Source organism: Dermacentor silvarum, chromosome 2 (assembly GCF_013339745.2).
Source record: "Dermacentor silvarum isolate Dsil-2018 chromosome 2, BIME_Dsil_1.4, whole genome shotgun sequence".
In the NCBI taxonomy this organism is placed as follows: Eukaryota; Metazoa; Arthropoda; class Arachnida; order Ixodida; family Ixodidae; genus Dermacentor; species Dermacentor silvarum.
Window position 1 is genome coordinate 171558051 of NC_051155.1, and position 23841 is coordinate 171581891.

General features: G+C 47.5%; 1 protein-coding gene and 1 pseudogene across 1 annotated transcript in view; both read left to right on the forward strand.

The window, feature by feature from the left end:
• The window catches only part of LOC119442114 (peroxisome biogenesis factor 1-like), a 94370-nt gene that overhangs the window by 51565 nt on the left and 18964 nt on the right, over nucleotides 1–23841 (forward strand). Inside the window, exons 18-20 of the mRNA XM_037706862.2 lie at nucleotides 13445–13613; nucleotides 15464–15618; nucleotides 22933–23108. Coding sequence (XP_037562790.1) covers nucleotides 13445–13613; nucleotides 15464–15618; nucleotides 22933–23108 — 500 coding nt within the window. The remainder of the gene's footprint in view (nucleotides 1–13444; nucleotides 13614–15463; nucleotides 15619–22932; nucleotides 23109–23841) is intronic.
• On the forward strand, nucleotides 10111–11185 carry LOC125943220 (uncharacterized; annotated as a pseudogene).

Below are 23841 nucleotides of genomic sequence, written 5' to 3' on the forward strand. Positions count from 1 at the left end.
TTGCAAGGCGGCTCGACAGCGAAGTGCGGTTTCTGCTGAGGCTCGTGGCTTCAAGGTCAATTGGCGATTCATCGGCAGACGTTACCTACTCTGGAAACACAGCTAGTACAATGGAACCCCGCTGATACGTTTTTCACGGGACCGTAAAAAAAAATTTAAGAGCCGAGAAACAGAAAAAATTGAGAAATGAGAGTAGTGTTGAACTGCACATAATATTATTTTGATTCTTACGTGTGAAAAAAGGGCCTACTTTCGCTCGAAAGCCAAAGCATCAATTTCGATTGCAAATTAGTAGACAGCTATACAAAGTATGATAGTAGTTTTATCGTCTGTATAAACTTGTAAACATTCGCTTATTAACTATATTAACAAGCATGTTGCCAGCGTGCACAGGCAAACATGAACACATCATATACTCGATGTGCGCGGGCACTCGCGGGCACTTGGTGTCAAACGCTGGCGTGAGGAAGCGCCGCAGCAGCAGCAGCGAGCGAAGTGACCTTCGTGCTGCTGTGTATCGCTTCAACGCAAATTGAGCGCCGAGAACACACCGTACGCACCAAGCTGCAAGCCGCCGACACACCTACACTGCCTAGGCTCTGCCCCCAACACAGATCGCTTTCAAGATACGGCCCGTGCGCCGCCGCGCAGTACGCAGTTGATGCCAGAGTACAACGCCGCCCGCTATCCCTCCCTCCCCCTCGCTCCTTCGCCAATTCCTCGAGTGCGATGGAAGGCGCGCTTCCTCTTTCTAGAATCTCCCTCTGCTTCCTCCCGGCTTTTCTTTCTTGCGCGCGCGAGATTTGGCCGCGGTCGTCGGCTCCCCTCACACGCTTTCACTCGCACATACAGCATAAGGCGCGTGACGATGGCGTTATTGCCCTTGGACTTTATACAGAACATCTATGCGCCATAACCAATTTTAGGGCCCCAATGCGTCATTGACACCATCTTTAGATAGCAAATACGGATCTCAAAGGCCATGCTTTTGCTGGCGTAAACCGAAAATACGATGTAGCCCCCAGCAATTTGGGCGGCCAACCCCATCGTCACGCCACAAAGCCAAGCAACATGAAAAGTCAAAATGGCCGCTCAGGCTGGTGCGGGGTGGCAGTTCGCAACGCATGATCCGGGAACAGTCCCATAGTTGCGATGCAACAGCGGGGTTACCAATGCATTGGGTCCTATGGGAGCTATGCTGGGACCAGCCGAAAACAACGTAACAGCCGGGAGAACGCAGCACCCGGGAACGTAACAGCGGGGTTCTACTGCAGCTAGTTTGAAGCGCAGCATGACATGTGATTATAATAACTGCATGTTGCCAATGTGTTCATCATTTCTGTTCCTAATATACAGAATGACATCTGGGAAAACTAGCAATATGTGAAATGATATCAATTTGTGTGTGCGTGTCGCATGCACAGGAGAGCATTTTTTTTCTCCACGGGATCTGCAATGGATGGAAATGTTTACCAAGCTTCTCGTAAGAAAGTACAAATTATTCAGGTCTTTGAATCTAAATTGCAACTCGCTTTTTTGAAATACTTCAGGATGTTAAAAATCAGCTGCTCCCGAATACCAAATTGCCTGCTCCAAAGTGCTCCAAAATGAAATTTCTGACACTCCAAAAAATTGCTCCAAATCAGAAGTCTACAGTAGCATCACTGTAATAATAATAATAAGCGTCCAGGATTAAATATTTGAATCAACATAGCTGAAGTAAGTATCACCCGTCGTGGTGGCTTAGCGGCTATGGAGTTGTGCTGCTAAGCACGAGGTCGCGGGATCAAATCCTGGCTGCGGCCGCCACAATTGGTTGGGGGCAAAATGCAAAATTGCCCATGTTCTGTGCATTGTGGGCACATTAGCGATCCCCAGGTGGTCAAAATTAATCCACTACGGCATGCCTCATAGTCAAATCATGGTTTTGGGCACACAAAACTGCAGAATTCAATTCAAGTCAATGAGAGGTTTTCTGTCTCTTCATTATAGTGCATCCTAACTGGCTCTCACGTGTGCACTGGTGGACATTTATGCAGGATTAAAATGAAGCATGTAATTTGCTTGCTCAATTGGGCTCAGATTTCGCTGGCAACTGTTCTTGTCTAGTTCTGCACTCTATGAATGACCATGCCTCACTTGTTTGTTACCCTTTGTAATTGCTTATGTTGTATGCATCACATTAAGGGGTACAATAAGGCCTTATTATAGTGCGGTCCAACATCTCGAACTACTTTGTAATTTCACACACACGCTACTAAGTGCTAACGCCTCTCTAATTGAACAAATCTTTGAAGAAACTTGGAAATATTTTCAATATGTGTGGATTTCTTTTTTGAGATGTGTAGTTTATTAATGCATTAAAAGGCTGTGAGAAGTTTCTATCTAGTGAATTGACTTTTTTAATGAATCAGTTTCATTCATGCAGGAGGCAAATAGTGTTTGCCAGTGAATACGATATACCTTCTGTGGTGACTGAACAAAAAGAAAAAAAAAGAAAAAAAAGTTCTTGACTCACAATTTAAAGTGAGCAGCATTGTACCTCGGCCACTGCTGATAACGAGAGGATGAAATGAGGTTATAGAGCACAGAAGAAAGGTGTGATGAGGCACACTAGTCAAGACTATTATTATTATTATTCATAAACATAAACATAAACATAAAATTGACAGCCTATTAAAAAGCCTACTAAAAAGTGTTGTGTACAACCAAACCACGAATAACTCATTTCGAGATTTAGAAATGCCTGATTTTGAGTCTTTGTTTCGTTCAACAATTGTGATGCATTATTTCTGGAGCAATGATTTGCAAGAACCTGTCCATAAAAGTGTTGCTTTGCATAGACATCCCAGATATGTAGTTCCTCGGACAAGAACTCGTTATGGAAAAGGACAAAGAAGATACTATATCCCCCACCTGTTTAATAACTTTCCCAGTGCAGTACTAGATCAGCCAAATTTGTCGGGATTAAAGAAGGCCCTCAAAGTAATGATAGAATAGGAGTTTTCACATGTATAAAGTCTATTTTGTTGTAGTGGGATTTTTGCCAAAATTATTGTGACACACTGTTCTCACGATTTTTTTTTTTTTTTTTGGTTCTTGATAGGTTGTAACTTTGTTTACATCTTGTGCCATGTTTACTCAGTTTTAATGGTTGTTGTGAGCTACGTCTTTTCATTTGAACATTAAGTGTTGTTTACTTGGTGTGTTTACCTGAGGCAACTGTGGTACGTTTTTTATTATTTTTTTTAGTTTGACATTTAGTTTGTCTGTAATAAGGTTACATAATGCATTGCCCTGACTGCCAGGTTTCTGCCTTAGGTAATAAGGCCCGAGGTTGCACAGGTTGCACAGGCCCGAGCTCTCCTGTCGTGCTGTTTTGTTTTATGCTTCACCCGAAGAATATCGGCTTTGCATATGAGGGTTGCGTTCGCCAGACCTACCAAAATTATATGTACAAATTGATTATTTGTAATTATTATTATTATTATTATTATTATTATTATTATTATTATTATTATTATTATTATTATTATTATTATTATTATTATTATTATTATTAATTTTCATACGGGATATGCCAGAAAAATGTTGGCGATCGCACACCAAAGATTTCTGGTTAACATCTAGAGCCCGAAAATTCCGACCTGTTCAAAACTCTGAGAGAGGTCAACACGGCGCAGATGGTTTCAGCCGCCGCTGCCCGCGAGCCTGCCGCTTTCACTTGAGGTGTTGGCGAAGGTACTAGGAGGTGGCGGCATGGCTTCTCCGCGCAACACCTCAATCAGCTGTAAAGTACCCTTTACAGGGGCATACTACACTGCGAGCGTTGACATGCCCACGCTTATACTTGCGTTCGCTGCTACGACGCTTCGTTTTAATGCCTCATCGGTCGCATACGTGAGAGCAACAGTACGACAGACCCACCCTACTCTTGTTCTCACTTGAAAAAGAAAATAAGAATGAAACAGCCGCTGGCTTTATTATCGTGGTTCGGCTAAGCTGACGGGTTCCGTTGGGCTCGCACAGGCCCGAGCTTTCCTGTCGTGCTGTTTTGTTTTATGCTTCGCCCGAAGAATATCGGCTTTGCATATGAGGGTTGCGTTTCCCTCTCAACTGTTTCATGCGTCGCTGTTGCCAGATGTCGCTTCCACCGTGGCCCACGTCACCTGCCGAGGTTGAATGAAACGTTATTGTAGTGTGTGCGCACTAGTGAAATACATTTGAAGCGCGGATGAAAGAGGCAGCGAGACAATTGACAGTTTTAGGCGACGTAAATATACCGGTTTTTTAAAGTTAATTTGTGTGTGGTGTGTGTGTGTTCGTGCGAGTTTAAGTGCTTCTCCGGCAGTCCACGCCAGACGGCATAGCGTCGACGATCGCTTTCAGACAAATGCGATCGGAGGAGGTCATGATGGTTCGTACTCATGGTTCGGCAAACTTCCCGCTATCGTTATTTTCACGTCGTTTCGTTCTGGAGAGTACAGTATCGAGAGCGTTAACGGGGTGGGCAACAAAAATGTTGCGACGTCGATGGATGCGCCGGTCGGGCCGTCGCGCCGGTCGTTACGTCACGCTTCAAAGGTTTTGCGTTGTGCACCCGTAAACGGTTAAATTCTTGCACAACCGCGTGCTTGTGCAAGCGAGGTTTCCGTATCGCGTATGCATTCACTTTTTCCGATAATATTCGCTTTGATACGGGGCTTTATTAACGGAAAGCGACAGGCGAAAAACCAACGCACTGCGGGGCGACCGAACACTTCCGCGAAGCTCGTCTTGAAAGTAGACCAAGTGGCAAAGTCCGACTCATGGTTGCGAAACCAGTTTCGCGACGTCTTTTAGGTGGAACAGGATGTTGCGAAGTTTCATAGCATCGTCCCATTTGTTGTGCGTGCTCACCCTTTCAAACGACGACAGCCAATCTTCTACATCATGGTCATCGGTGCCGATAAAGAAAGCAGGATCGTGCTGGCGCAGCACGCTTGACACGATGACCGACGGAGATTGGACCGCGCCTTGCTGGGTGGCGTCTTCAGGCATTGTCGGAGCGGCGTTGGGCAACGTGCGGCTTCGGAGCTCCAGGTTTGAAGAGGGGACCCCGGTACCTCCACCACTCTGATAAGGGGATTTATTAACGGAAAGCGACAGGCGAAAAACCAACGCAGCTCCAAGGGAACAACGGTCTCGGCGCCAACAGGTCGTGATCTGTGTTCGCGTCCTACCTCGATGATAACGCCCCTCTACTGCTTGCTTCCTGTTCGTCTTCTTCATTACAGCTTTCACGTATCTTTGCGTGTCTACCGACGTCCGACATCGGAGCCTGACTTCCGTGTGAAGAACGGGCGTACTGCCTCTCCCTCTGCGAAGTCCAATCGTGAATTAGGAATAAAAGAAGGGATCTGTATACTTCGCCTCGTCTCATTATTATTTCCGTTTCTTCGAGCCGGCTGGCGCACGAGCGCCTGTCAGGTCGTCACAGGAGCCGCGGCGTAGAGAATACGAAAACAGATCCGATGCATGAGAAAGGAATATAAGCTCTGCTCCCTAATCTCCTTCGGGAGACGACATTTTCGCCATTCACTATTTATTCTACAGCGGCTCCGAACTGAACCCAAAGCAGCGTTGCGGCGCACTCGGCTCGATTTATCGTACCTTTCTCCTCTCTAAGCGAAAAGAAAATGCCAGGGAAAACGAGGACAGACCTTAGCACGAAGGATCGCGTAGTGTATAAACTCTGCGTGTCCCGAGCAGCAGAAGCCTTCCATTCTTCTTTCCGCAGGGCAGCGGCTGCGGCATTTCGCGGTAAATTGACGAAAAAGAAAAGAAAAAGAAAAAAAAAAGGGGGGGGGGGAGGGAATGCACGGTATATGTATCTCGAGAGAAGTTAGAGACCAAGACGCCTCATCGTTCCTGGCGGTAAGGAAAATCCATCTCGGTCGTCGCGCCCTTCTGAGTATTTGTTTCCAACTCCAAAAGGGAACCAAAAAAAAAAAAAACCCGAAAAGAAATGTGTAACCTTCCTTTCGTAGGCTGCGATAGAGAGAGAGAGCCCGGCACAAAAAAAGTGTCATCATCCGCTGTGAATGTGCCGCGCTCCTTTGGCGAGGTTTCTTTCGCGACCGACCGAGGTGCGTGCGTGCCAGTCCGGAGATATAGTCAGTCGGCGCGGAGGAGCGGCTTATAGCGCAGTATGCAAAAACGTTCGTCCACGTGGCGCTTCCCAGCAACGAGGAGGCTGCATTCATGCCCATTTTCTTTCTTTCCTTTTTGCTTTATACAAAAAGGTATAAGGGACACAACCGATAGACGTTGCGGTGGTGGTGGCTCTGTAACTTGCAGGATTAGGCTTATTGATGTCATTTTTTCTTCGTTCGTCCCTCTCTCGTTTTAAAGTGTGTGTATGTGTGTCGTTTTTGGCTCTATTTTGGAGGAGAGGTCAGGTGTGCGCGGAGCGGAAGGAAGTGAGCGTTCGGAAGCGGATTTCGTTCTCGGTGGCGGATCCCACAAAACAGGTCTGTGCGCGCATATTCACTTTCCTGTCTGTGCTCTGCACAGATCACTGGCGCCGTGCGTTCCTTTTTTTTTTTTTTTTTTTTTGCTGGCCCGGAAGAATAGAAATAAAGAAAAGAGGGTGGGGGTGGAATAGATGTAGATTTTTTCGCGTCTAGTGGAATTGTGGTTGGTCGATTGGTTTCTCCTCTTGCGTGTCATAAGTATATGCATTTTTTGCTCTCTTTCACTGGCTCTCCGCACACTCCTCAGTTTCCGACACGCTCGACTTTCGATCCGTTCCTTTTGTTCGTTTCAATTCGCCCTTTATATCCGCTCTGCGCGGCCCCCTCCGCGTTGGCTTTTAATCAGTCTGTTTCTCTGCAGCCGCCGCACTTTCATGCCCTCGTTACCCGAGATTGTGCGTGTGGAACGAAGTTGAATTTGCGTTCGCGTATTAAAGAGTGACGCGTTCGTCTACCGTCTTCGCTCGGTCAGGTTCTGCGTTCGCCGCAGGTTTTACTTTCTTTTTCTTTTTTTTTGTAGTTCGTTAGCGATCTGTACTGTGAATAATTTTGCCGGCGCGCGTACGTCAAGACTTTATCCACTCCAGTTATTACGGGTCGTCTTGTTTCGCGCTGCGTCATTCTTCGTTCTAGTTTGCCTCTTCAGAAGGCGCAAAAATTCTTGCTCGCCATTCGTCTAGGGCTAATGAGCGACAGCCTTAGTGTCCACGTGTTTCGGATTCCTATGGACTCTGTTCTCCTCTTTCCTGTCTGCTAAATTTTCCTGTCGTTCTGACGCGCGATAACCAGGACTATATATATGCTTTTCTGGGGCGGCTGCTTCATAACTTGGTCTCTTTTAAACGAAAGGTAGAAGCTATGCCGATTACGTTCAATGTTTTTTTTTTTTTTTGCTGACCATGGAAATCTTATGGTTTCGTTCACGTCGCGGATATAGCTCATGATAAACCTGCGACTATCGGGAAATTTTAACCTTGTGGAAATTCTACTGCGGAAGGTTCGTAGCCACGGTGTTCTGCCACTGAGTTGCAAGGTCGTGGGCTTGACTGTCTGTCACGGCGGGCGTGTTATGACGAGGAGGGAAGATGCGGAATGGAATAAGGCTCGTATACGTCAAATAAACCGAGGTTGTCAAAATTAATTCGGAGCTATGGCCACTGCAGCTTCACAGTCCGCCTCGTCAGTTATCGCTATTTAAAGAGAGATGCTTATACACTGCGTTCTATCCGCGTCAGCCACCGGAGGATGTCGTCATATCTTGAGGGCGACAGGTTTCATGCCCGTAAATATATATGGCGTCCGTTGGAATGCCGTGACGCAGCTTTCGATCGCCAATTTGTAACGTCCGCTTTAGTTTGCGAACTCTGAACTCTAGAGTAGCGGGTTGTTCATGTTACACGCAAGAAGCTCTATTTCGCGTACTTCGGTGTTGCGTTATTTATTTTTTCTTCTTGGCACGTCACGCGCGCACGCACACACACGCACGCACTCGTGCGCCCGACTACGCATGTCAAATCGAAGAGCTGTTAGCTTTGCCCGAACTAAGACCGGCGCATCGCACGACGGTGTTTGAAAAAAAAAAAAAAAAAAGAAAAAAAAAACGTCGCATAGCTCGGCCACGGTCCCCCGACATCTACTTTGTTTGAATCTTCCCGTTCTGTTTTCATTTGCCGTTGACTGCGACGCAGGTCGAGGAAAGGTGTCCACCACGGAGAACACGCATTGTGATTGGCAGCTGCGCGCACGGAGCCCGCTACGCGTAGGCCGTAAAGTTCTTGTTGATGGTACTTCTGCAGCCTCGCAGAAATCCGCGCTTATAGTGAACGCATGTACCCGTGTATTTCGTGCGCGGCGCTTTCCGCACGGTCTGCATACGCTGTGTTTCTCTCTTGCCTGCGTGTGTTGAGGGGATTGGCAGCAATCACCCGCGTCCTCGTGTATACCATATACTCGATCCTTTCTCACTCCTTTAAACATATCTGCGCCCAGAAGCCAACTCGCTATTCGTTCGGGCACAATGCCGCGCACCGCGTCGTGCTGTGCATGTTTCAGTCCCTCCGGGCGAGGTTGTATTTGACTTTATTACAACCCTCTCTATATGTTTTTTCTCGACAAGGTGCGTCTCACGCATAAGCCGTCTGTGGCCGGCTCCGATATTTTTTGTTATTTCTGCCTATTGTCATCTGCTTTTTTCTTTTTTTTTCTTCGAAATTGTTTTTTTTTGTTTGGTTCGACCTATTTATATTTATTCTGCGCGCATCGTGGCCTGTTTTGCATGCGCATATAAGTCTCCGCGGATTCTTCTTGTTTTCTTTTTTTTTTTAATGGAGTAGGGGGGATTTTGTTGGAGCTTTAATACCTTTATCGGTGTTGTGCACCGGGTGCTTATTTAATCGCACGACCGGCTCCTTATTTCGCGCCGGACTCTAGGAAAAAAAAAAAAAAAAAAGGGGTGGAGGACAGAGGGCGCTGCAAGAATCGAGCAGCGTTAAGAAAAAGGTTAAAGAAACAGAGAGGGGTCTGTGGAAAACAGGGATGCAGACGAAATCAGCACTGGGAACATACAAAACTTTCAAGCAAGAAGTTGCGAAAGAAAATATCTATGATAATTCTAGGGGAAGCTCTTTGTTGTTTGAAGCCAGGACGGGAGTATTGCGGACTAAGATGTACCGAGTCAAGTACCAAGGTATAGACACGTTGTGCGGTGCGTATTGCGGACTAAGATGTACCGAGTCAAGTACCAAGGTATAGACACGTTGTGCGGTGCGTGTGGAGAGGAAGAGGAAACGGCTGAACACCTAAGTCAATAGAGAGATTTAGTTTGTCCGTAAACTTCCAGCGGTTTGCGAATTACCGGGTTACCGACGGCGTAAACGTGAGCGGCCGGATTGGTAGCACCCCACGTACCTCGTAACGCAGAGCTCAGTCAAACAAAGACAGCTATTATTGCAGTAACCAAGTGCATTCTACTTTGCAATTCTGGTGTAAATATTCGTGAAAATCGTGAACATGTTTAAATGTTAAGTGAACATGTTAAATGTTCTTATATATGTTCTCGTTTATATGTTCTTTTTTGACAAGGACACTCATGGAACCCGAAAGCGTGTCCATAAGGCATTGTGGTTAAACGAAGCGTCACAAGATGTCGCTAACAGCGTCCGCTAACAGCGTCAGGGATATCAAAGGAGCCTATGACAGTGTAATCCAAAAGGATTTGTGGGACATGCTGAGCATTTTAGATGTGGAAGATGGAGTAACTAATCTTTTAAAAGATATCTATAAAAGTAACACGGCGCTTATAAAATGGGAAAACAAGGTATCTGGGCCTATAGAGATACAGCAGGGGCTTAGGCAGGGGTGCCCTCTGTCACCTCTGTTGTTCATGCTGTATTTACAAGGATTAGAGGAAAAATGAGAGAGAAGCGGACTTGGCTTCAACCTTTCCTTTTTCAAGCATGCAAGGAGAATGGATTAAACAGTCATTACCAGGACTTATGTACACGGATGACATTGTACTTATGGCTGACAGCAAGGAAGACTTGCAGAGATTAATGGACATATGTGGTAAAGAGGGAGATAGCTTAGGTTTGAAGTTTAGTAAAGAAAAATCGGCAGTCATGATTTTTGATGATAATCAGGGCAGCGAGCATAGGATACAGGAGGTTACGCTGGAGGTGGTGGATAAGTACAAATATCTTGGAGTGTGGATAAACAATGGGGCTGAGTACCTAACGGAACATGAAAAATATGTAACGGCTAAAGGTAGCAGAAATGCAGCTGTGAGGAAAAATAGGGCACTGTGGAATTACAATAGGTACGAAGTGGTGAGAGGGATTTGGAAAGGGGTGATGGTCCCTAGTTTGACTTTCGGCGATGCGGTCCTGTGCATGAGATCAGAGGTTCGAGCAAGGTTGGAAGTTAAGCAGCGAGGGGTAGGTAGGCTTGCTTTGGGAGCACACGGAAATACACCAAATAAGGGGGTACAGGGTGACATGGGATGGACATCATTTGAGGGCAGGGAAGCCAGCAGCAAGATAGAACTTGAGGAGCGATTGAAAGAAATGGAGGAAAAGCAGTGGACAAGGAGAGTGTTCAGTTATTTGTACATGAGGAATGTTGGCACAAAATGGAGGAAGCTGACCAGAAAATTGTCAATCAAATATTTGTACTGCAGGAGGGGTGCAAACCAGGAAACAGCAGTTAAGAAAAAGGTTAAAGAAACAGAGAGGGGTCTGCGGAAAACAGGGATGCAGACGAAATCAGCACTGGGGACATACAGAACTTTCAAGCAAGAAATTGCGAAAGAAAATATCTATGATAATTCTAGGGGAAGCTCTTTGTTGTTTGAAGCCAGGACGGGAGTATTGCGGACTAAGATGTACCGAGTCAATTGTACCAAGGTATAATAGACACGTTGTGCGGTGCGTCTGAACACGGCTGAACGGCTGAACGGCTGAACACCTCATACTTTTCTGTAAAGGGCTTAACCCTACATTGCAAAGCAACGGGTCTTTTTTTCAAAGCATTGGGGTTTAGGGACAGTGAAGGCAAAATAGACTTTAAGCGGGTAGAAATAACCAAACGGAGGTTATCTGATTGGTGGCTAAAATCAAGGCAGGGGTGAAATTTCACCCACCACAAAGTACAAAATATGTAGATAGTCATGGCTAGGTGGCGTATGCCACCGCCTGATTTAAAGGGTTCAGCCTCATCCATCCATCCATCCATCCATCCATCCATCCATCCATCCATCCATCCATCCATCCATCCATCCATCCATCCATCCATCCATCCATCCATCCATCCGTCCATCCGTCCATCCGTCCATCCGTCCATCCGTCCGTCCGTCCGTCCGTCCGTCCGTCCGTCCGTCCGTCCGTCCGTCCGTCCGTCCGTCCGTTATTACGCAAACGCTATTGCGTAATCCGCTAAAATTCTCTATTCGCTGCGACAACACTGGTTGTTACATCTTGGTTGTATTGAACTGTAATACCAAGTGTCCCAACAAATTAAAAAGGCACTAAAGAGAGACGCTCTGCTAATGCTACACCAGTGGAGAATACTGCTCCTGGAGAGCGCGATCGCGCCAGCGGTTGCCATGATTGGCTAACGCCCGCTCAACATCTGTGTACTGGATAGAGCTGGCGTCCGTGCCTTCTTCGTGTTCTAGCCTGTCGCTTCCCCAATTGCGGAGGCGGTCCTAAATTACGTTTTCTTCTTCTACACGTAATGGCGATGACTTAACGCGTCTCTGCTTCGTCTTCATTATTGTCTTCTTCTAGCGTTCAGGTTCTTCTTAAGTTTACTGCATGGCGCTGGCGTCGTCTTTTTTTTATTAACGGGGTAGGTGTAATATAAATTTGAGAAAAGCCGAGATGACTGCAGCAGTATAAGAAGTTAAAAGGATGTTTTAGTAGAGGCCAGTGGCTAAGTCCCGATAGGTAAGAGGAAAAAGAAAATTCGATTCTTTCCGCTTCACCACCAGGAAGCGCAACTTCCACAAGCGATTTCTACCATTCTGTCACAGGAGGGTCTCGTTCTGTTAGAAGCTTGCTCTTGAACTTTCTTCGTGTACCTCCTTGTGTCTTGTCCGTTTCCCGCCTGGCGCAATTAGTAACATTTCCACAGACGATTACGATACACACTTCTTTTACTTCTTGAAAGGAGATTACTCTTTCGCATCTGAGAACGTTCGCTCGAACTGACACCCCGTGAAACACTGTAAACTGCGCATCATATTTCGACAGCTATCGTGTCGCTGCTTCGCATTACGGGTGAAACCGTATTTTTTTTATGTAACTCCCTGAGGAGTTTCAGCGTGATTTTTTTTTTTTTTTTTGTTGATGCCCTGGTCTTAAACTTTTGCTCCCAAGTGTACGTGCTTTTACAGCGAAGCTGTCTATGGCTAGGGTTCTATGCATTTTTCGTGACCGTCAACAGATCTGCCTGTGCAAAAACTCAGCTTCCGAATTTGGTGCAAAATGGCTTCGTTCTATGCAAAAGCTTATTATACGTCTCATCACTTGGATATGCATTTTCAGTACATGAGTTATCAATAGGCACAATTTTCAAAATCGGTAGACTCTCAGGTAGATAATAAGGGTTTCTCAAAGATTTGCCGCTGTGCGACTCTCGTCGGCCATGTGTACGTTCGCACCGCCCTCCCTTTGTCGTCTTTCCAAGCGCTTACGTGCCTAGTTTCCTTCCACTCACCCGGTGGGGCGGTCCCGTCGCGCGTGTCAAATTTCCTCAGGCTCCCCGAGGTGGCGGTAGTCTTCCACGCGAATGTATGCCGCCTATCAAGACCGCCGATCAAAATAAAAGTTTGTGTGCGTACCTCTTTCTTCGGCATGACCGCCGTCGCCGTTCAAGAAAAATAAAATTAGCCCATACCTTTGATCTAAATTCTGTGTAACCTGTATGTCGTGTGCTAAACTGCTTCGCTGGTAATCCACCTTCACAGCAGTGGAATGGCGCGTGATTTTTCGTTTCTAATCAATAGCACTATTAGGTGCTTTTTTACGAACGTGCACTTGAATGGCGCAGATACTTTGTGCCTTGATAAAGCCTCCGAGTTCACTGTAGCGCGGTAGTGTGGCGCCATCTAGCATACAGTCGGTAAACGGCAGCTGCGACCCCGCAGGTTTCAGTGTAAGGTGTCTTTTCCCGACTTTAATTTTTTTTTTATTTAGGCACGCGACACACAAGAGGCTTCAGACAAGTAGATGCAATCTACAGCAGACACTTAAGTATGACCTACTATCGCAAATAAAATTGTGCTTGGTCACACATCTCGAGGCTCATAAGACGTAATAGAGGCCTCAGACAAGGGGCTTGACGAACTAGTGCGCGCACTGAGTACGACTTCCCGTCGCAAGTGAGAGAGCTTGATGCAGCGATTTGTCGCTCCTTTCCGAATGACGCTATAGGCGGAGCGTGCCAGTATCCTGGTCGCGTTGAGCCGCAAGCTTCTGCTGGCCGACGACGTGGACCTGGACTCCGTGGCGGCGCGCACCGAGCATTTCTCCGGCGCCGACCTGCAGGCGCTGCTCTACACTGCGCAGCTGGAGGTCGTCCACGAGGTGTTCCCCCAAGACGGTGGGTCATCTCTTTTCGCGTGAGAGAAGTTGGCTCGCTGGAACGTTAGGGTATTTCAGTGCTCCGGGAAACTCCCATCGGCGAGCTCACTCGAATTGCGCTCAGCAGTTCGTGTAGCTGTTACCTACGGAGCTTTCTTTTTTTCTTTCTTTTCTAAGATGAAGATAGGGGAGTTGTCGGTGGTTGCTGGCGGCGGCTACTTATTTGTACTTGGTTAATAGTATGGGATAAATATAGCAAAAAACTATAAATTGTTGAATTAGGTAATACTTAAATAAAACAGAAAAACGTATATGTAACGACACTAAGAGTAAAAGCGCTTCCAAGGCGTTCGACGTCGGCATAGATGCCGGAAGTAGTAAACCAGTAGGCTCACCGGCACTTTGGTCAGGCTTAGGAAAAAAAAAAAAGGCATCTGTAGGTAGCGCACCTAAAATGAAGACAAAAGACAGAAACTTGAGCACACATCTGTCAATACAAATTTTATATGCCTCTCGCGAATACATGAAAAACTACGTCTCCATTCCTTGCGGTCACAAAAGAAGGAGTTCATATTTTGTGATGCAACTTTTAATGTGAGCCGCTAAAATATTTCGTGAACTATAGGAAAGAAGTTAGAATACAGCCTCTCTCTCTCTCTCTTTTTTTCCGGGCAGAGCAAGGCAGCTGTGAAGTGGCACGTTTGTGCAGACGTCTTGTGCTGTCTCCCCCTCCATGGAGTGTTTAATGATGTTACCGATAGATGAAATCTGTCGCCACTGTCTATGTGAGTTTCCTAATGCGCTCTGCGTCACTATGGTTATGCCGATATATGGATAGTTCAGCATGTCCCGAACGTGGCTCGTTCTATAAGGCTTGCTGACCGCTGCACGAATAAAGCTTTCACAGATTAAGATCTTCATAAGAGACTCTCGGTTCTCCTGTCGTACTTCTTGCTTTAACGTTTGTCTTCATGTAGTACTACAAGTAAGCGAAGGAGACGGAAACATGTTTGAAACCAACACACAGTTAGTGTAGAACTCGTATTTCCCCCGACGTTATAGCGACCATCTGATATATGTTCACGTTCGATATAACTGTACACCCCAGCACGAGTGCTTGTTTATGTTTTATTAAACGATTTCTTACATAACCGTGCAGAAAAGGAGCATCTTGCTTTAGTAGAGACTATATCATCGTGAAAGAGGGAACGCGCCGTTCGCCAGACACTTCTGGTTCTCCGACAAGGATGTCCCTCCGAAACCTCCATTTCCCAGCATTCTTCTGCATGCGACTATATCCGCCGTGATGGCATAGAGGCTATGGCGTGGCGCTGCTAAGACCGAGGGCGCGGGATCAAATCCCGGCCGCGGCGGCTGCATTTCGATGAGGGCGAAATGCCAAAAACGACCTGGTACCTGGCATTTGGGCGCACGTTGAAGAATTAGAGCCCCCACTATGGCGTGCCTCATAACCATATCGAGGTTTTGGCATGTAATACCCCAGAATTTCATCAATTTCTTAATTAAGTCATGAAACTGTACACGATGATGATTTCTAATGGCATCCTCTTTGAATCTGGGCGGCGACAAATAGTCACCTAGGTTTTGTAAGCTACTTGCGTTCTACCTTATCGTAATCTAGTGCTCTGCCTATCTGCTTTATATCGGCAATGTTACCTATGCTTGACGAATCGATCCCGCCCCCATCTATTCATTGCATTCTTTCTTCAATGCTCCAAGCATCTCCTTGCTCATCTAGACTGCTTCTTACAACCCGTAACCGCAGTATCACCTTTCCGTCTAGGTAATTATAAGAAAAACTCTTGTTCTCTCATCTTTTCCATTTTATATGACTGCGACGTGCTGCAGAGCTCCAGGGAGACAGTCCGGGCCGACGCTTCGACTGTTCGTGGTCGTCGGACGAGCCGCTGGGCCTCGGAGAGTCGGAGTTCTTCTACGCCCCTTCGGTCAGCCAGGGCCCCACCGAGCCCGTCCCTGACAAGGCCCGCCAGCTGCAGCAGGAGGTCCGTATACCCGCCTTGGCGTTCTCGTGAGCGTGGCTGAATTGGAGGTGCATGCGCCGGAGCGAATAAGGAACATCGTGCGCGTATCGCCAATGGTATCACTTTTGATCGCCACAAAGGAAAGGAAATGTGTCCCCGCTCTTATAGCGCACCAAACATCTCTCATTTGTGGGACTTCTTCGCCGTATCTACAATTTGCGAGTTAACTGTGAAAGCCAAGTGCGTTTTGCGAACTTGGCAGAAGCTGTGACATTTTACGCATCACCAGTTGTCAGTGTAGGACGTGTTGGAATATACAATTACAATGACATGTCATTCACGTTGTACTTGCTAGACCTTTTTCAGCTCTAATAAAATATATATTTACCAGTAGTACGCACTACACGAAATATCAGCATTTGGCGTACGTGTAGTCTATCTACCATAGACCATAAAATATGTACGATCCTCCTGCTCGCCTCACCGGGATAAATGAAAACTGAACAAGTGACCCTGGTGAACTTTCGAAAGCGCCTCTTCTGAATTAGTTTCGTTTGCCGCCACGAGTTGAACGAAGCTGGCTGAAGGTGGCCGCTAATTGACGGGATCGCCGACAGTCGGCGCCAGCGGCATCGCAGCAGCAGCATAGTGAAGTGGAGAAGGGATGCGTCTTGGCTCGGACAGTGTACAGCTACAGCTGATTTGATGGCTGCTTCAGCTGCATTGCGTTTCGTATTTCATTGTCTCTAGTTAACATCATATGCGTTTTAACCGAGCAGTCATTCCTTGCTTTTCTCGATAAAGCCATGGGGTTCATAGCACTGGCGCGCACTTCGTCAAACATTTCTTGCAAACTTGTGTAATGTTTGTGCGTATTCTTTTCCTCTACTCCCAACTTTCCGAAATCTGTCCCGAGGGCAGCCACTGTACTAGACGCGTATAAGTGTACCTGACGCGCGTGAAAAGGCAACCACGTGGAGCGCATTACCGAGGAATTTTCTGCCCCACACGTCGAAAAAAATCACAGCATATCCACGGGGTGAATGATGATGAGTGGGCGAAGCTCCGGAGGGAATCATCGGATCTCCCGCTTAAGGGGACGCTAGCACAAACGCGTTAGAAACGTGCAGTACTCTCTAGTAAGGGGGAGCGGCCACAGCGTCTTACGCAGCCATTTACACATGCCGGAACGTGCACCGCGTTTGCCGACGCCATCACATGACTGCTGAGAGAGTATACCCCCGTATTCATAAACGCTCCTCGACTTGAACTTGACTTGCCACCGCCTTGGGCAGCGCGTTCGAAACGCGTTGAAGGTAAGGCGGAGAGGCCACAGCGTCTTACACCAGCTTCTTACACGGGCCGTAACGCGCTAGCACAAACGCGTTAGAAACGCGGCCTTTCGTTAATGTTGGGTATTTATTGCCATCGTGGTGCGTGTGTCTATGTGCGCTTCGTGGTGTAGTGGTTAGCGCCGCGCGTTCGGAAGCGAGGGGTCCCTGGTTCGATTCCGCGCTACGGACACAACTTTCGGAATTTTTTTTTCATAAAACGCCGGAAGCGTTCTCCGGAAGCCGGAAGCTGGCTTCCGGAACCGGAAGTGGAACCGGAAGCGGAAGTCGGCTTCCGGTTATACTATACGTATACATATATATGTATATATGGGTATACATACATATACGGACACACAACGCCATCTATTGAGCAATTCATAAAACTAGACGTGGCTACCTACTACGACGGGGACGAACGGGTGCCGCTATAAGGAGCTTCGCCCCTAAAAGCGTTCCATGTGTCTGCCGCTTTAGGGTACGGCCACGCTAGCGGCATAAACACGCGGCAAAAACGCGCGTCAAGAACGGGCGGCAACGCATCATGCCGCGCGCGGCAAAAGCGGCAGGAATGGGGGGTCTTGCGGCGTGCGTCACTGGCCACAAAGTGGCGCTGACACTGGCGTCAACGCCAGTGTCAGCGCCGTGGTCGACCCCATGGCTGATTCGCATACTTCTCAGGGTTCCCCTACTGGAAGATGGTGTATTTTTTGTATAAAGTGCAAATAAATTATATTCATTCATTCATACTTCGTGGGAGAGAATCCGCTGTGGAGCAACAATGGGCTGGTCACCTCCGATGGGCTGGCCACCGCCGGTCGGCCAGCGAGACGTGCGACGACCTTGCGAGCGACAGCCTCCCCTCCTCCTCCCTGCAGTTCCTATCTGCCACTTGCTTGCCCGAGAGCACGCGCCCTTTCCTTTGCCTTCCCGCGACGAACGATCGAGCGAGCTACGAGTGATCATTTCCTTCTCTTGTTCACTCTCTCTCTAACGAGTGACAGTGCCCCCCCCCCCCCCTTCCCTCTCCGCCACTCGGTTAGGCGAGAGCTCACGCACGACGCGCCCTGCTCCTACTCCTTGACCCCCCACCCTTCCCGTCTTCGCTACGCGGTTGCCCGAGAGCACAATTCCTTTTATTGGGATAGCAATTATATGGACACTCAAAGAGGATTTCTGCCGTCGTCGTTGCCGTCGCCGTGAAGTTCCGTATGACGTCAATGGCTTTGAAATCGTCGCCGCGCTCCGGACGCCGTATGTGCGAGTGAAAGGGCGCGAGGGACGCGCTCTTTCACGGGGAGCGAATGCACGGCGGTCAACAAACGCGCGTTCTGCCGCCGTGCTCTCTGAAGGGCTGCAGAATTAAGCGTCTCTTTCCTCCTTTACAAGCGCCATATATATATATATATATATATATATATATATATATATATATATATATATATATATATATATATATATAGAGAGAGAGAGAGAGAGAGAGAGAGAGCAAATGCGACTTATTCCGTCGCGCGAAAAGCCGTTGGGTATAGGCTCCCTTCAATGGTCAGGCGGCGCAGCGATCGGCTCAGCCGTGAGCGCCGCCGTGTCAGTTCCGCGAAACACCGAGGCGGCCACTTCTACGAAGGCATGTTTCTGCGGCGCTCATTTGAAACAAGTCGGGCGTTCTAAACTGTGGTGTTTAAGGCAATTGAAAACATTGAGGCCCATTTTCGACCACCGACACTCAAGAAAGGACGTCAACTTTACGACAACCATGTATTTCGTGTCAAAAAAGTAAACAGGACGGACATCGCAGCAATGTTCTTGTCACGACAAATAAAGCACGTTTACGACCTCGAACTCAAAGTAAGTTAACAAATAAATAATTTATTCCGCTTAAGTGGGCAAATACAGCCGTAGACGTTTTTCAACTTTCATTTTTAGCTTCAGTATACTTCGAGCGTGCCTTGCTTATCACATTTGTCGAGGTTTTGGCGAGTTGGAAGGTAACATGAATGAATCTTTATGGCGCTTTTTTCTCTGTTGACATAGTGTCTCGAGTATAATCTGGTGTTGTCATTCGGGCTCAAGTGTGAGACCTCATCACCGCTGAAACATAACAGAGAGCTATCAGCTGACACTAAGCAACACCAAGACTGAACAAATGTGGGCTAGCGTGCGCGAGAGAAGTGCTATTTTGCGAATACTCGATGTGTGCTGCGGTGCACTCCAGCCTTAGTTATGTTGTTCTAAACGCGAGAAAACGTCGGCATGAATGAGCCCGGTTTCAGCAGTCGCGTCTTGATCCAGGTGCAGAAAGGAGCTGCACGTTGGCTTATTAATGTACAACAAGAACTACAGTGCGTACAAAGGTCCAACGCGGAGCGCTTACGAAGCTAGATTTGACACATAACAACCACTGCGCATTTGTTTTGGAGCGAGACTAGCTCAACAATTATCCAAACCAATTTACAACAGCGGGAATGAGATCACGCGTGTTTATGCAGTTGTCGCTTTATTGTGCGTTTTCATGGATGCTGCCTTGTTTTTTTTTTTTCTTTTTTTAAATTTTGCGTTTGCGTCATAGTTCAACAGAAATTCGCAAGAGCGACTTTTACTTGACGGCCCGAACCACGACGATTCACCTTCAGCCACCGGGTTTCTCCCCACAGCCTCGAAGGGAAGCGACACAATTTGATGCCGACATCCCCTTCGCGGTTGCGAAAATACCTAAAGCAGCAGTATATGCGCATGTTATTTTTGTTCACACTTCTCACGATGGAGCTGCCGAGTGGTCGCGGTGAATCCATTGAAAAATCTGAAAAGGAAGCTTTCAGGCGCGCCTGAGCGCTGTACGGACCAAGGTGAAATGGCGGTGAGGGCCTACTCGCGGGTGCTCACTGCCGCTGCTAGGTGGCGCGACATGTACAGCCAAACTAAAAAGCCAAACTGCATTGCAGGGTGCCTATGGGAGGGAGGGAGGGGAGGCGACGTTTATACTCGCGGGCAACTTTCTGTGGCAATGAAGGGAAAGCTACGGGCGCGTGGCTGCTGCACATGTGTTACCGCGCCAAGTAGTCCGGTAGTGTTTGGCAGTGCTTTTGGTTGCTCGGAAGAGACGCTGAATCGACGCAGCTTCCACGTTGCGACGGTTCCGCGTTTGCCCAGACGCGGAAGGGAAAAACCGCAAAATAAGTAAACTTTTGCGCTCAGAGGTGAGTTCTGTCTTATTTAACTGTTACTAATAAGCGATTTATATTTTGCATTCGCCAGCCTAAACCAACGTAGAATAAAACACAGGACTATTTTCAGAAGCGCTCTCACTTGTGCACGCTTTGCCTCCGTAGCTTTCCATTCATTGCCACAGAAAGTTATCCGCGAGTATAGCTGCGGCACCAAATGCGCACTTATGTAAAAACGTTGGGAGGCGAGAAGGTGGTAAAGACTTCAGACGCTGATCGACGAGTTTCCCGTTATGATCTCGTTGAAAACCTCCGAGCCGCCCCCAGAGACCCTGGCAACAGTCACCAACGCCGCGCGCGTTCGGTGCGAAGGCGAGCAAAACGGCGACGGCGTCGACAACAGTTCTGCGCGTTGCTGGTGCTGCTGCATGTCCAAGTTTATACAGCTGATAAATCTACCATCCTTACTCCGTATAGCTCTCTACTAAGTTGCTATCGCAATTGATGCTTCGCCTTTCGGGTGAAACTGCGACATTTCTTTTAACGCGATAGCGTTAAGGGCCTCGTGTCGCAGAGAATCCGGCGTCGGCGCCGGCGTCCGCAGCTGAGAAAATAATCCTGAACCACCCCGACCACGCAGGCACTCCGCGTGGCGCAGAGTTGTTAGTGAACAAATTGAATTTCTCAAAGTAAAATGCGTCAGAAAAATCGTTAAGTACGACTTAACCTACAGCCTTGATAGCGTTGGATTGTAATTTGAATGTACGAGAAAACATAATTCTGTTACGAGGAAACTCACACACAAACCCCCTTTCCAGCATTTCTACCATACAACAGCGGCGCGCCCGGGTAGATTACTTGCAAAAACACCATCGAGATGGCGCTCTCCTCCTCGGCAGGTCAAACTGGGACTTGGCCTGCCTAATGCGTTATGGACACGCGCGCGCCTCGGGGCAACAGCAAACAATAAAATAATAAAGAAAGGTCCTAGGTCCTTCACATTTTGATATAAGACGGCTTATATTGCCTTTGGAAGAATGTCTTCCCAGCAATTCATTTGTGTTTAAAAGTGAAGCCGACGTTAAGGAGATCGGTATAAGCTTGGTCTTTGTAAGCTGGCTTTCCCATGTTGTGTGTTGCAGTGAAGCCTACTCATAAATAAAAATGCGATGCGAACGGGGCCCGATAACGCTATCGCGTTCCACTCTTAAAGGCGAACGTTAAGCGTGCTCCGTTTTTTTTTCTCAGCTCGTTTCCTTTCCTTCGCTCTCCGAAGTACGACCACCGTCGTACGACCGACCTATAATGAAAACGGCCGAAACAGCCAAAGAACGCTATCCGCTTTAAAATCACGAAAGCGACGTGCTTGAGCTTATGTTATATACGCTAACCACCAAGTGCACGCGGCTGCTAATAGAAAACTTGGAAAATCACCAACCTTAACAGCTTTGGAAAGATTGCTTCAATAGTATGTACTACTCATTTATAATCGATTTCGCTAGCAGGAAATTTCGTTGCAGCTGGCCTTCAATTGTAGAAGGAGATGTGCTGTTTTCCCCCTTTTGCCACTTTCATATATGCTATCTCCTATCCCTAAGTTCTGCATTTGCCGTATGGTACGGTATGGTAAGTGGGGTATACGGTACGGTATTACCGTTCTGTACTTACGTACCGCGATAACCGAAGTCGTTTTAGCTGCGTGTGTGCTCGATGCGTACGGTAAGTTGATAATGATGATAGTGACTTACATTCGGGCTTTGCCAGTATGCAAGGACTATGTGCTGAGCGCGAAATATTAATTTTGGCGCATACTAGAAAGCTTTAGCTTTTCCATACACATATTATTCTTCACGGAAGTGCCAGTTACGGCAAACGTGGACGGCAGTCATGAAGCTGGTGGTAACATCTTGTGACGCTTTGTCCAGCAACACGTGAAACCTTTTTTTTTTTTTTTTTTTGTTGCGTAGGTGTTTTTGTTGGAGCAATATATAAAAAAATAGGATTGTTTGGTGTAAATTGCACCGCTGGCGACGCTTTACACCAGCAGATAAGTAGATTATCGTTAATTACGGCAATAATAACTCGGTGCCCCGTCTAACTAAAGTGTGCGTCACTAGATGTCGCCACCAACCCGAAGTTTTTTTTCCTCTTGCCACGCCTTATGTTCTGTTTTTTTTTTTTTTTTTTTTTTTTTTTACTTGGTTTTCGTCTCTTTTAACCTTAGTTTTTTTTCTTCATTCGGCGTGAGTATATTACTCGCCTGTTACGAAGGGTACGGTCACAAGTTCAGTTCAGCTCAGCTCAAGTTTATGCTTTCGGTTACAAGGGCTGTTATACGTGCCGTCACTTTGCCGCGTCGCGGAAGTTGAATTAAAGTTAACTTGTCCCTTGGTCCTACCATGGTGAAAAACGCACGCGAGACGCGGCCATGCACGGCATGGACTCTGTGGCCGACGCCACTTGCTCGCTATGTTTAGGCTTGGTCCGGCTCCGCTCGAAAAACATGGTGCGCACGTTACCGTATGTGGTGGAGACTCCTTACCTTCAAGTACGCCGTACGGAAAATCTTTCCGTACGGTAAAGTGCGCGCATGTGTAGTCCTCGGCCGGTACGGTATTACCGCACTTACCGCACGCTAACTTGGCACTGCTAAAACTCTGGTATGTGATGCTCAGACGGAAATTCTGCCGGTTGTACTTGCAAGGCAAAACATCGTGCAGCTATTATATAGTATAGAAGTAGACCAAGCTATTGGGCTTCTCAGGTCTCGGTTCAAATTAATTGCGATCGCCTTGCGCGCGTTGTGGATTTCGCGCGGTGATAACTGGCGTTGATCGCAGGTGAATGCGCTCTCCGAAAACTTGCTGGGCCAGGGCCCGAGACGCCAGCAGCACCGCCGGTCGCGACGTGACAGCACCGCCCTGGCGCTTAGCATCCACCAGCGGCACTTGGAGCAGGCACTCGCCAATACGTCCGCCTCCATCTCCGCCGTCGAGAGGAGGAAGTTCGACACCATGTGAGACGCATTCTTTGCTGTATGCATGCATAGTACCTAACCTAAACCAGACCGACGTGCGTTAGCAACATTGGAATGGTGGAACGAACTTGAGCGCGAAACCTCGTCGCAAGTGATGTAATTTTGTTTCCTTGAAGCTTGTCGCGTGCCGTTTCTTTAGTGGTGGTTTTCGTAGCTGAGCACGTCACCGTTGTCATTTGTGGCGGTCTCCACGCTGCTCAACTACAGTGTTGCAATGCGTGCGTGTTGATATGGCATCTTGGAGCGCATATTGTAGCGCAAGCTGACGAGGACGCAAGAAGGCAACATGGCACGGTGTCTGTCTTTCATGTGCCTTCTTGCGTCCTCGTCTGTATGTGCTACAATTGTACTCTTGCTGCTCACTGACCAAATATTTGAAACAGTACGCCACTGCCTCCCCAACTGTAAGCGTTCCCTGCAACTCATCGAGCCTTGTGTTCGTGCTGCTAAATTCTTTTCGTGCTACGTTTTAAATGCGAAGCATTTCTTGGCAAACATTTGCCACTTTGACAGTATCTATCTGTCTGTCTGTCTGTCTGTCTGTCTGTCTGTCTGTCTGTCTGTCTGTCTGTCTGTCTGTCTGTCTGTCTGTCTGTCTGTCTGTCTGTCTGTCTGTCTGTCTGTCTGTCTGTCTGTCTGTCTGTCTGTCTGTCTGTCTGTCTGTCTGTCTGTCTGTCTGTCTGTCTGTCTGTCTGTCTGTCTGTCTGTCTGT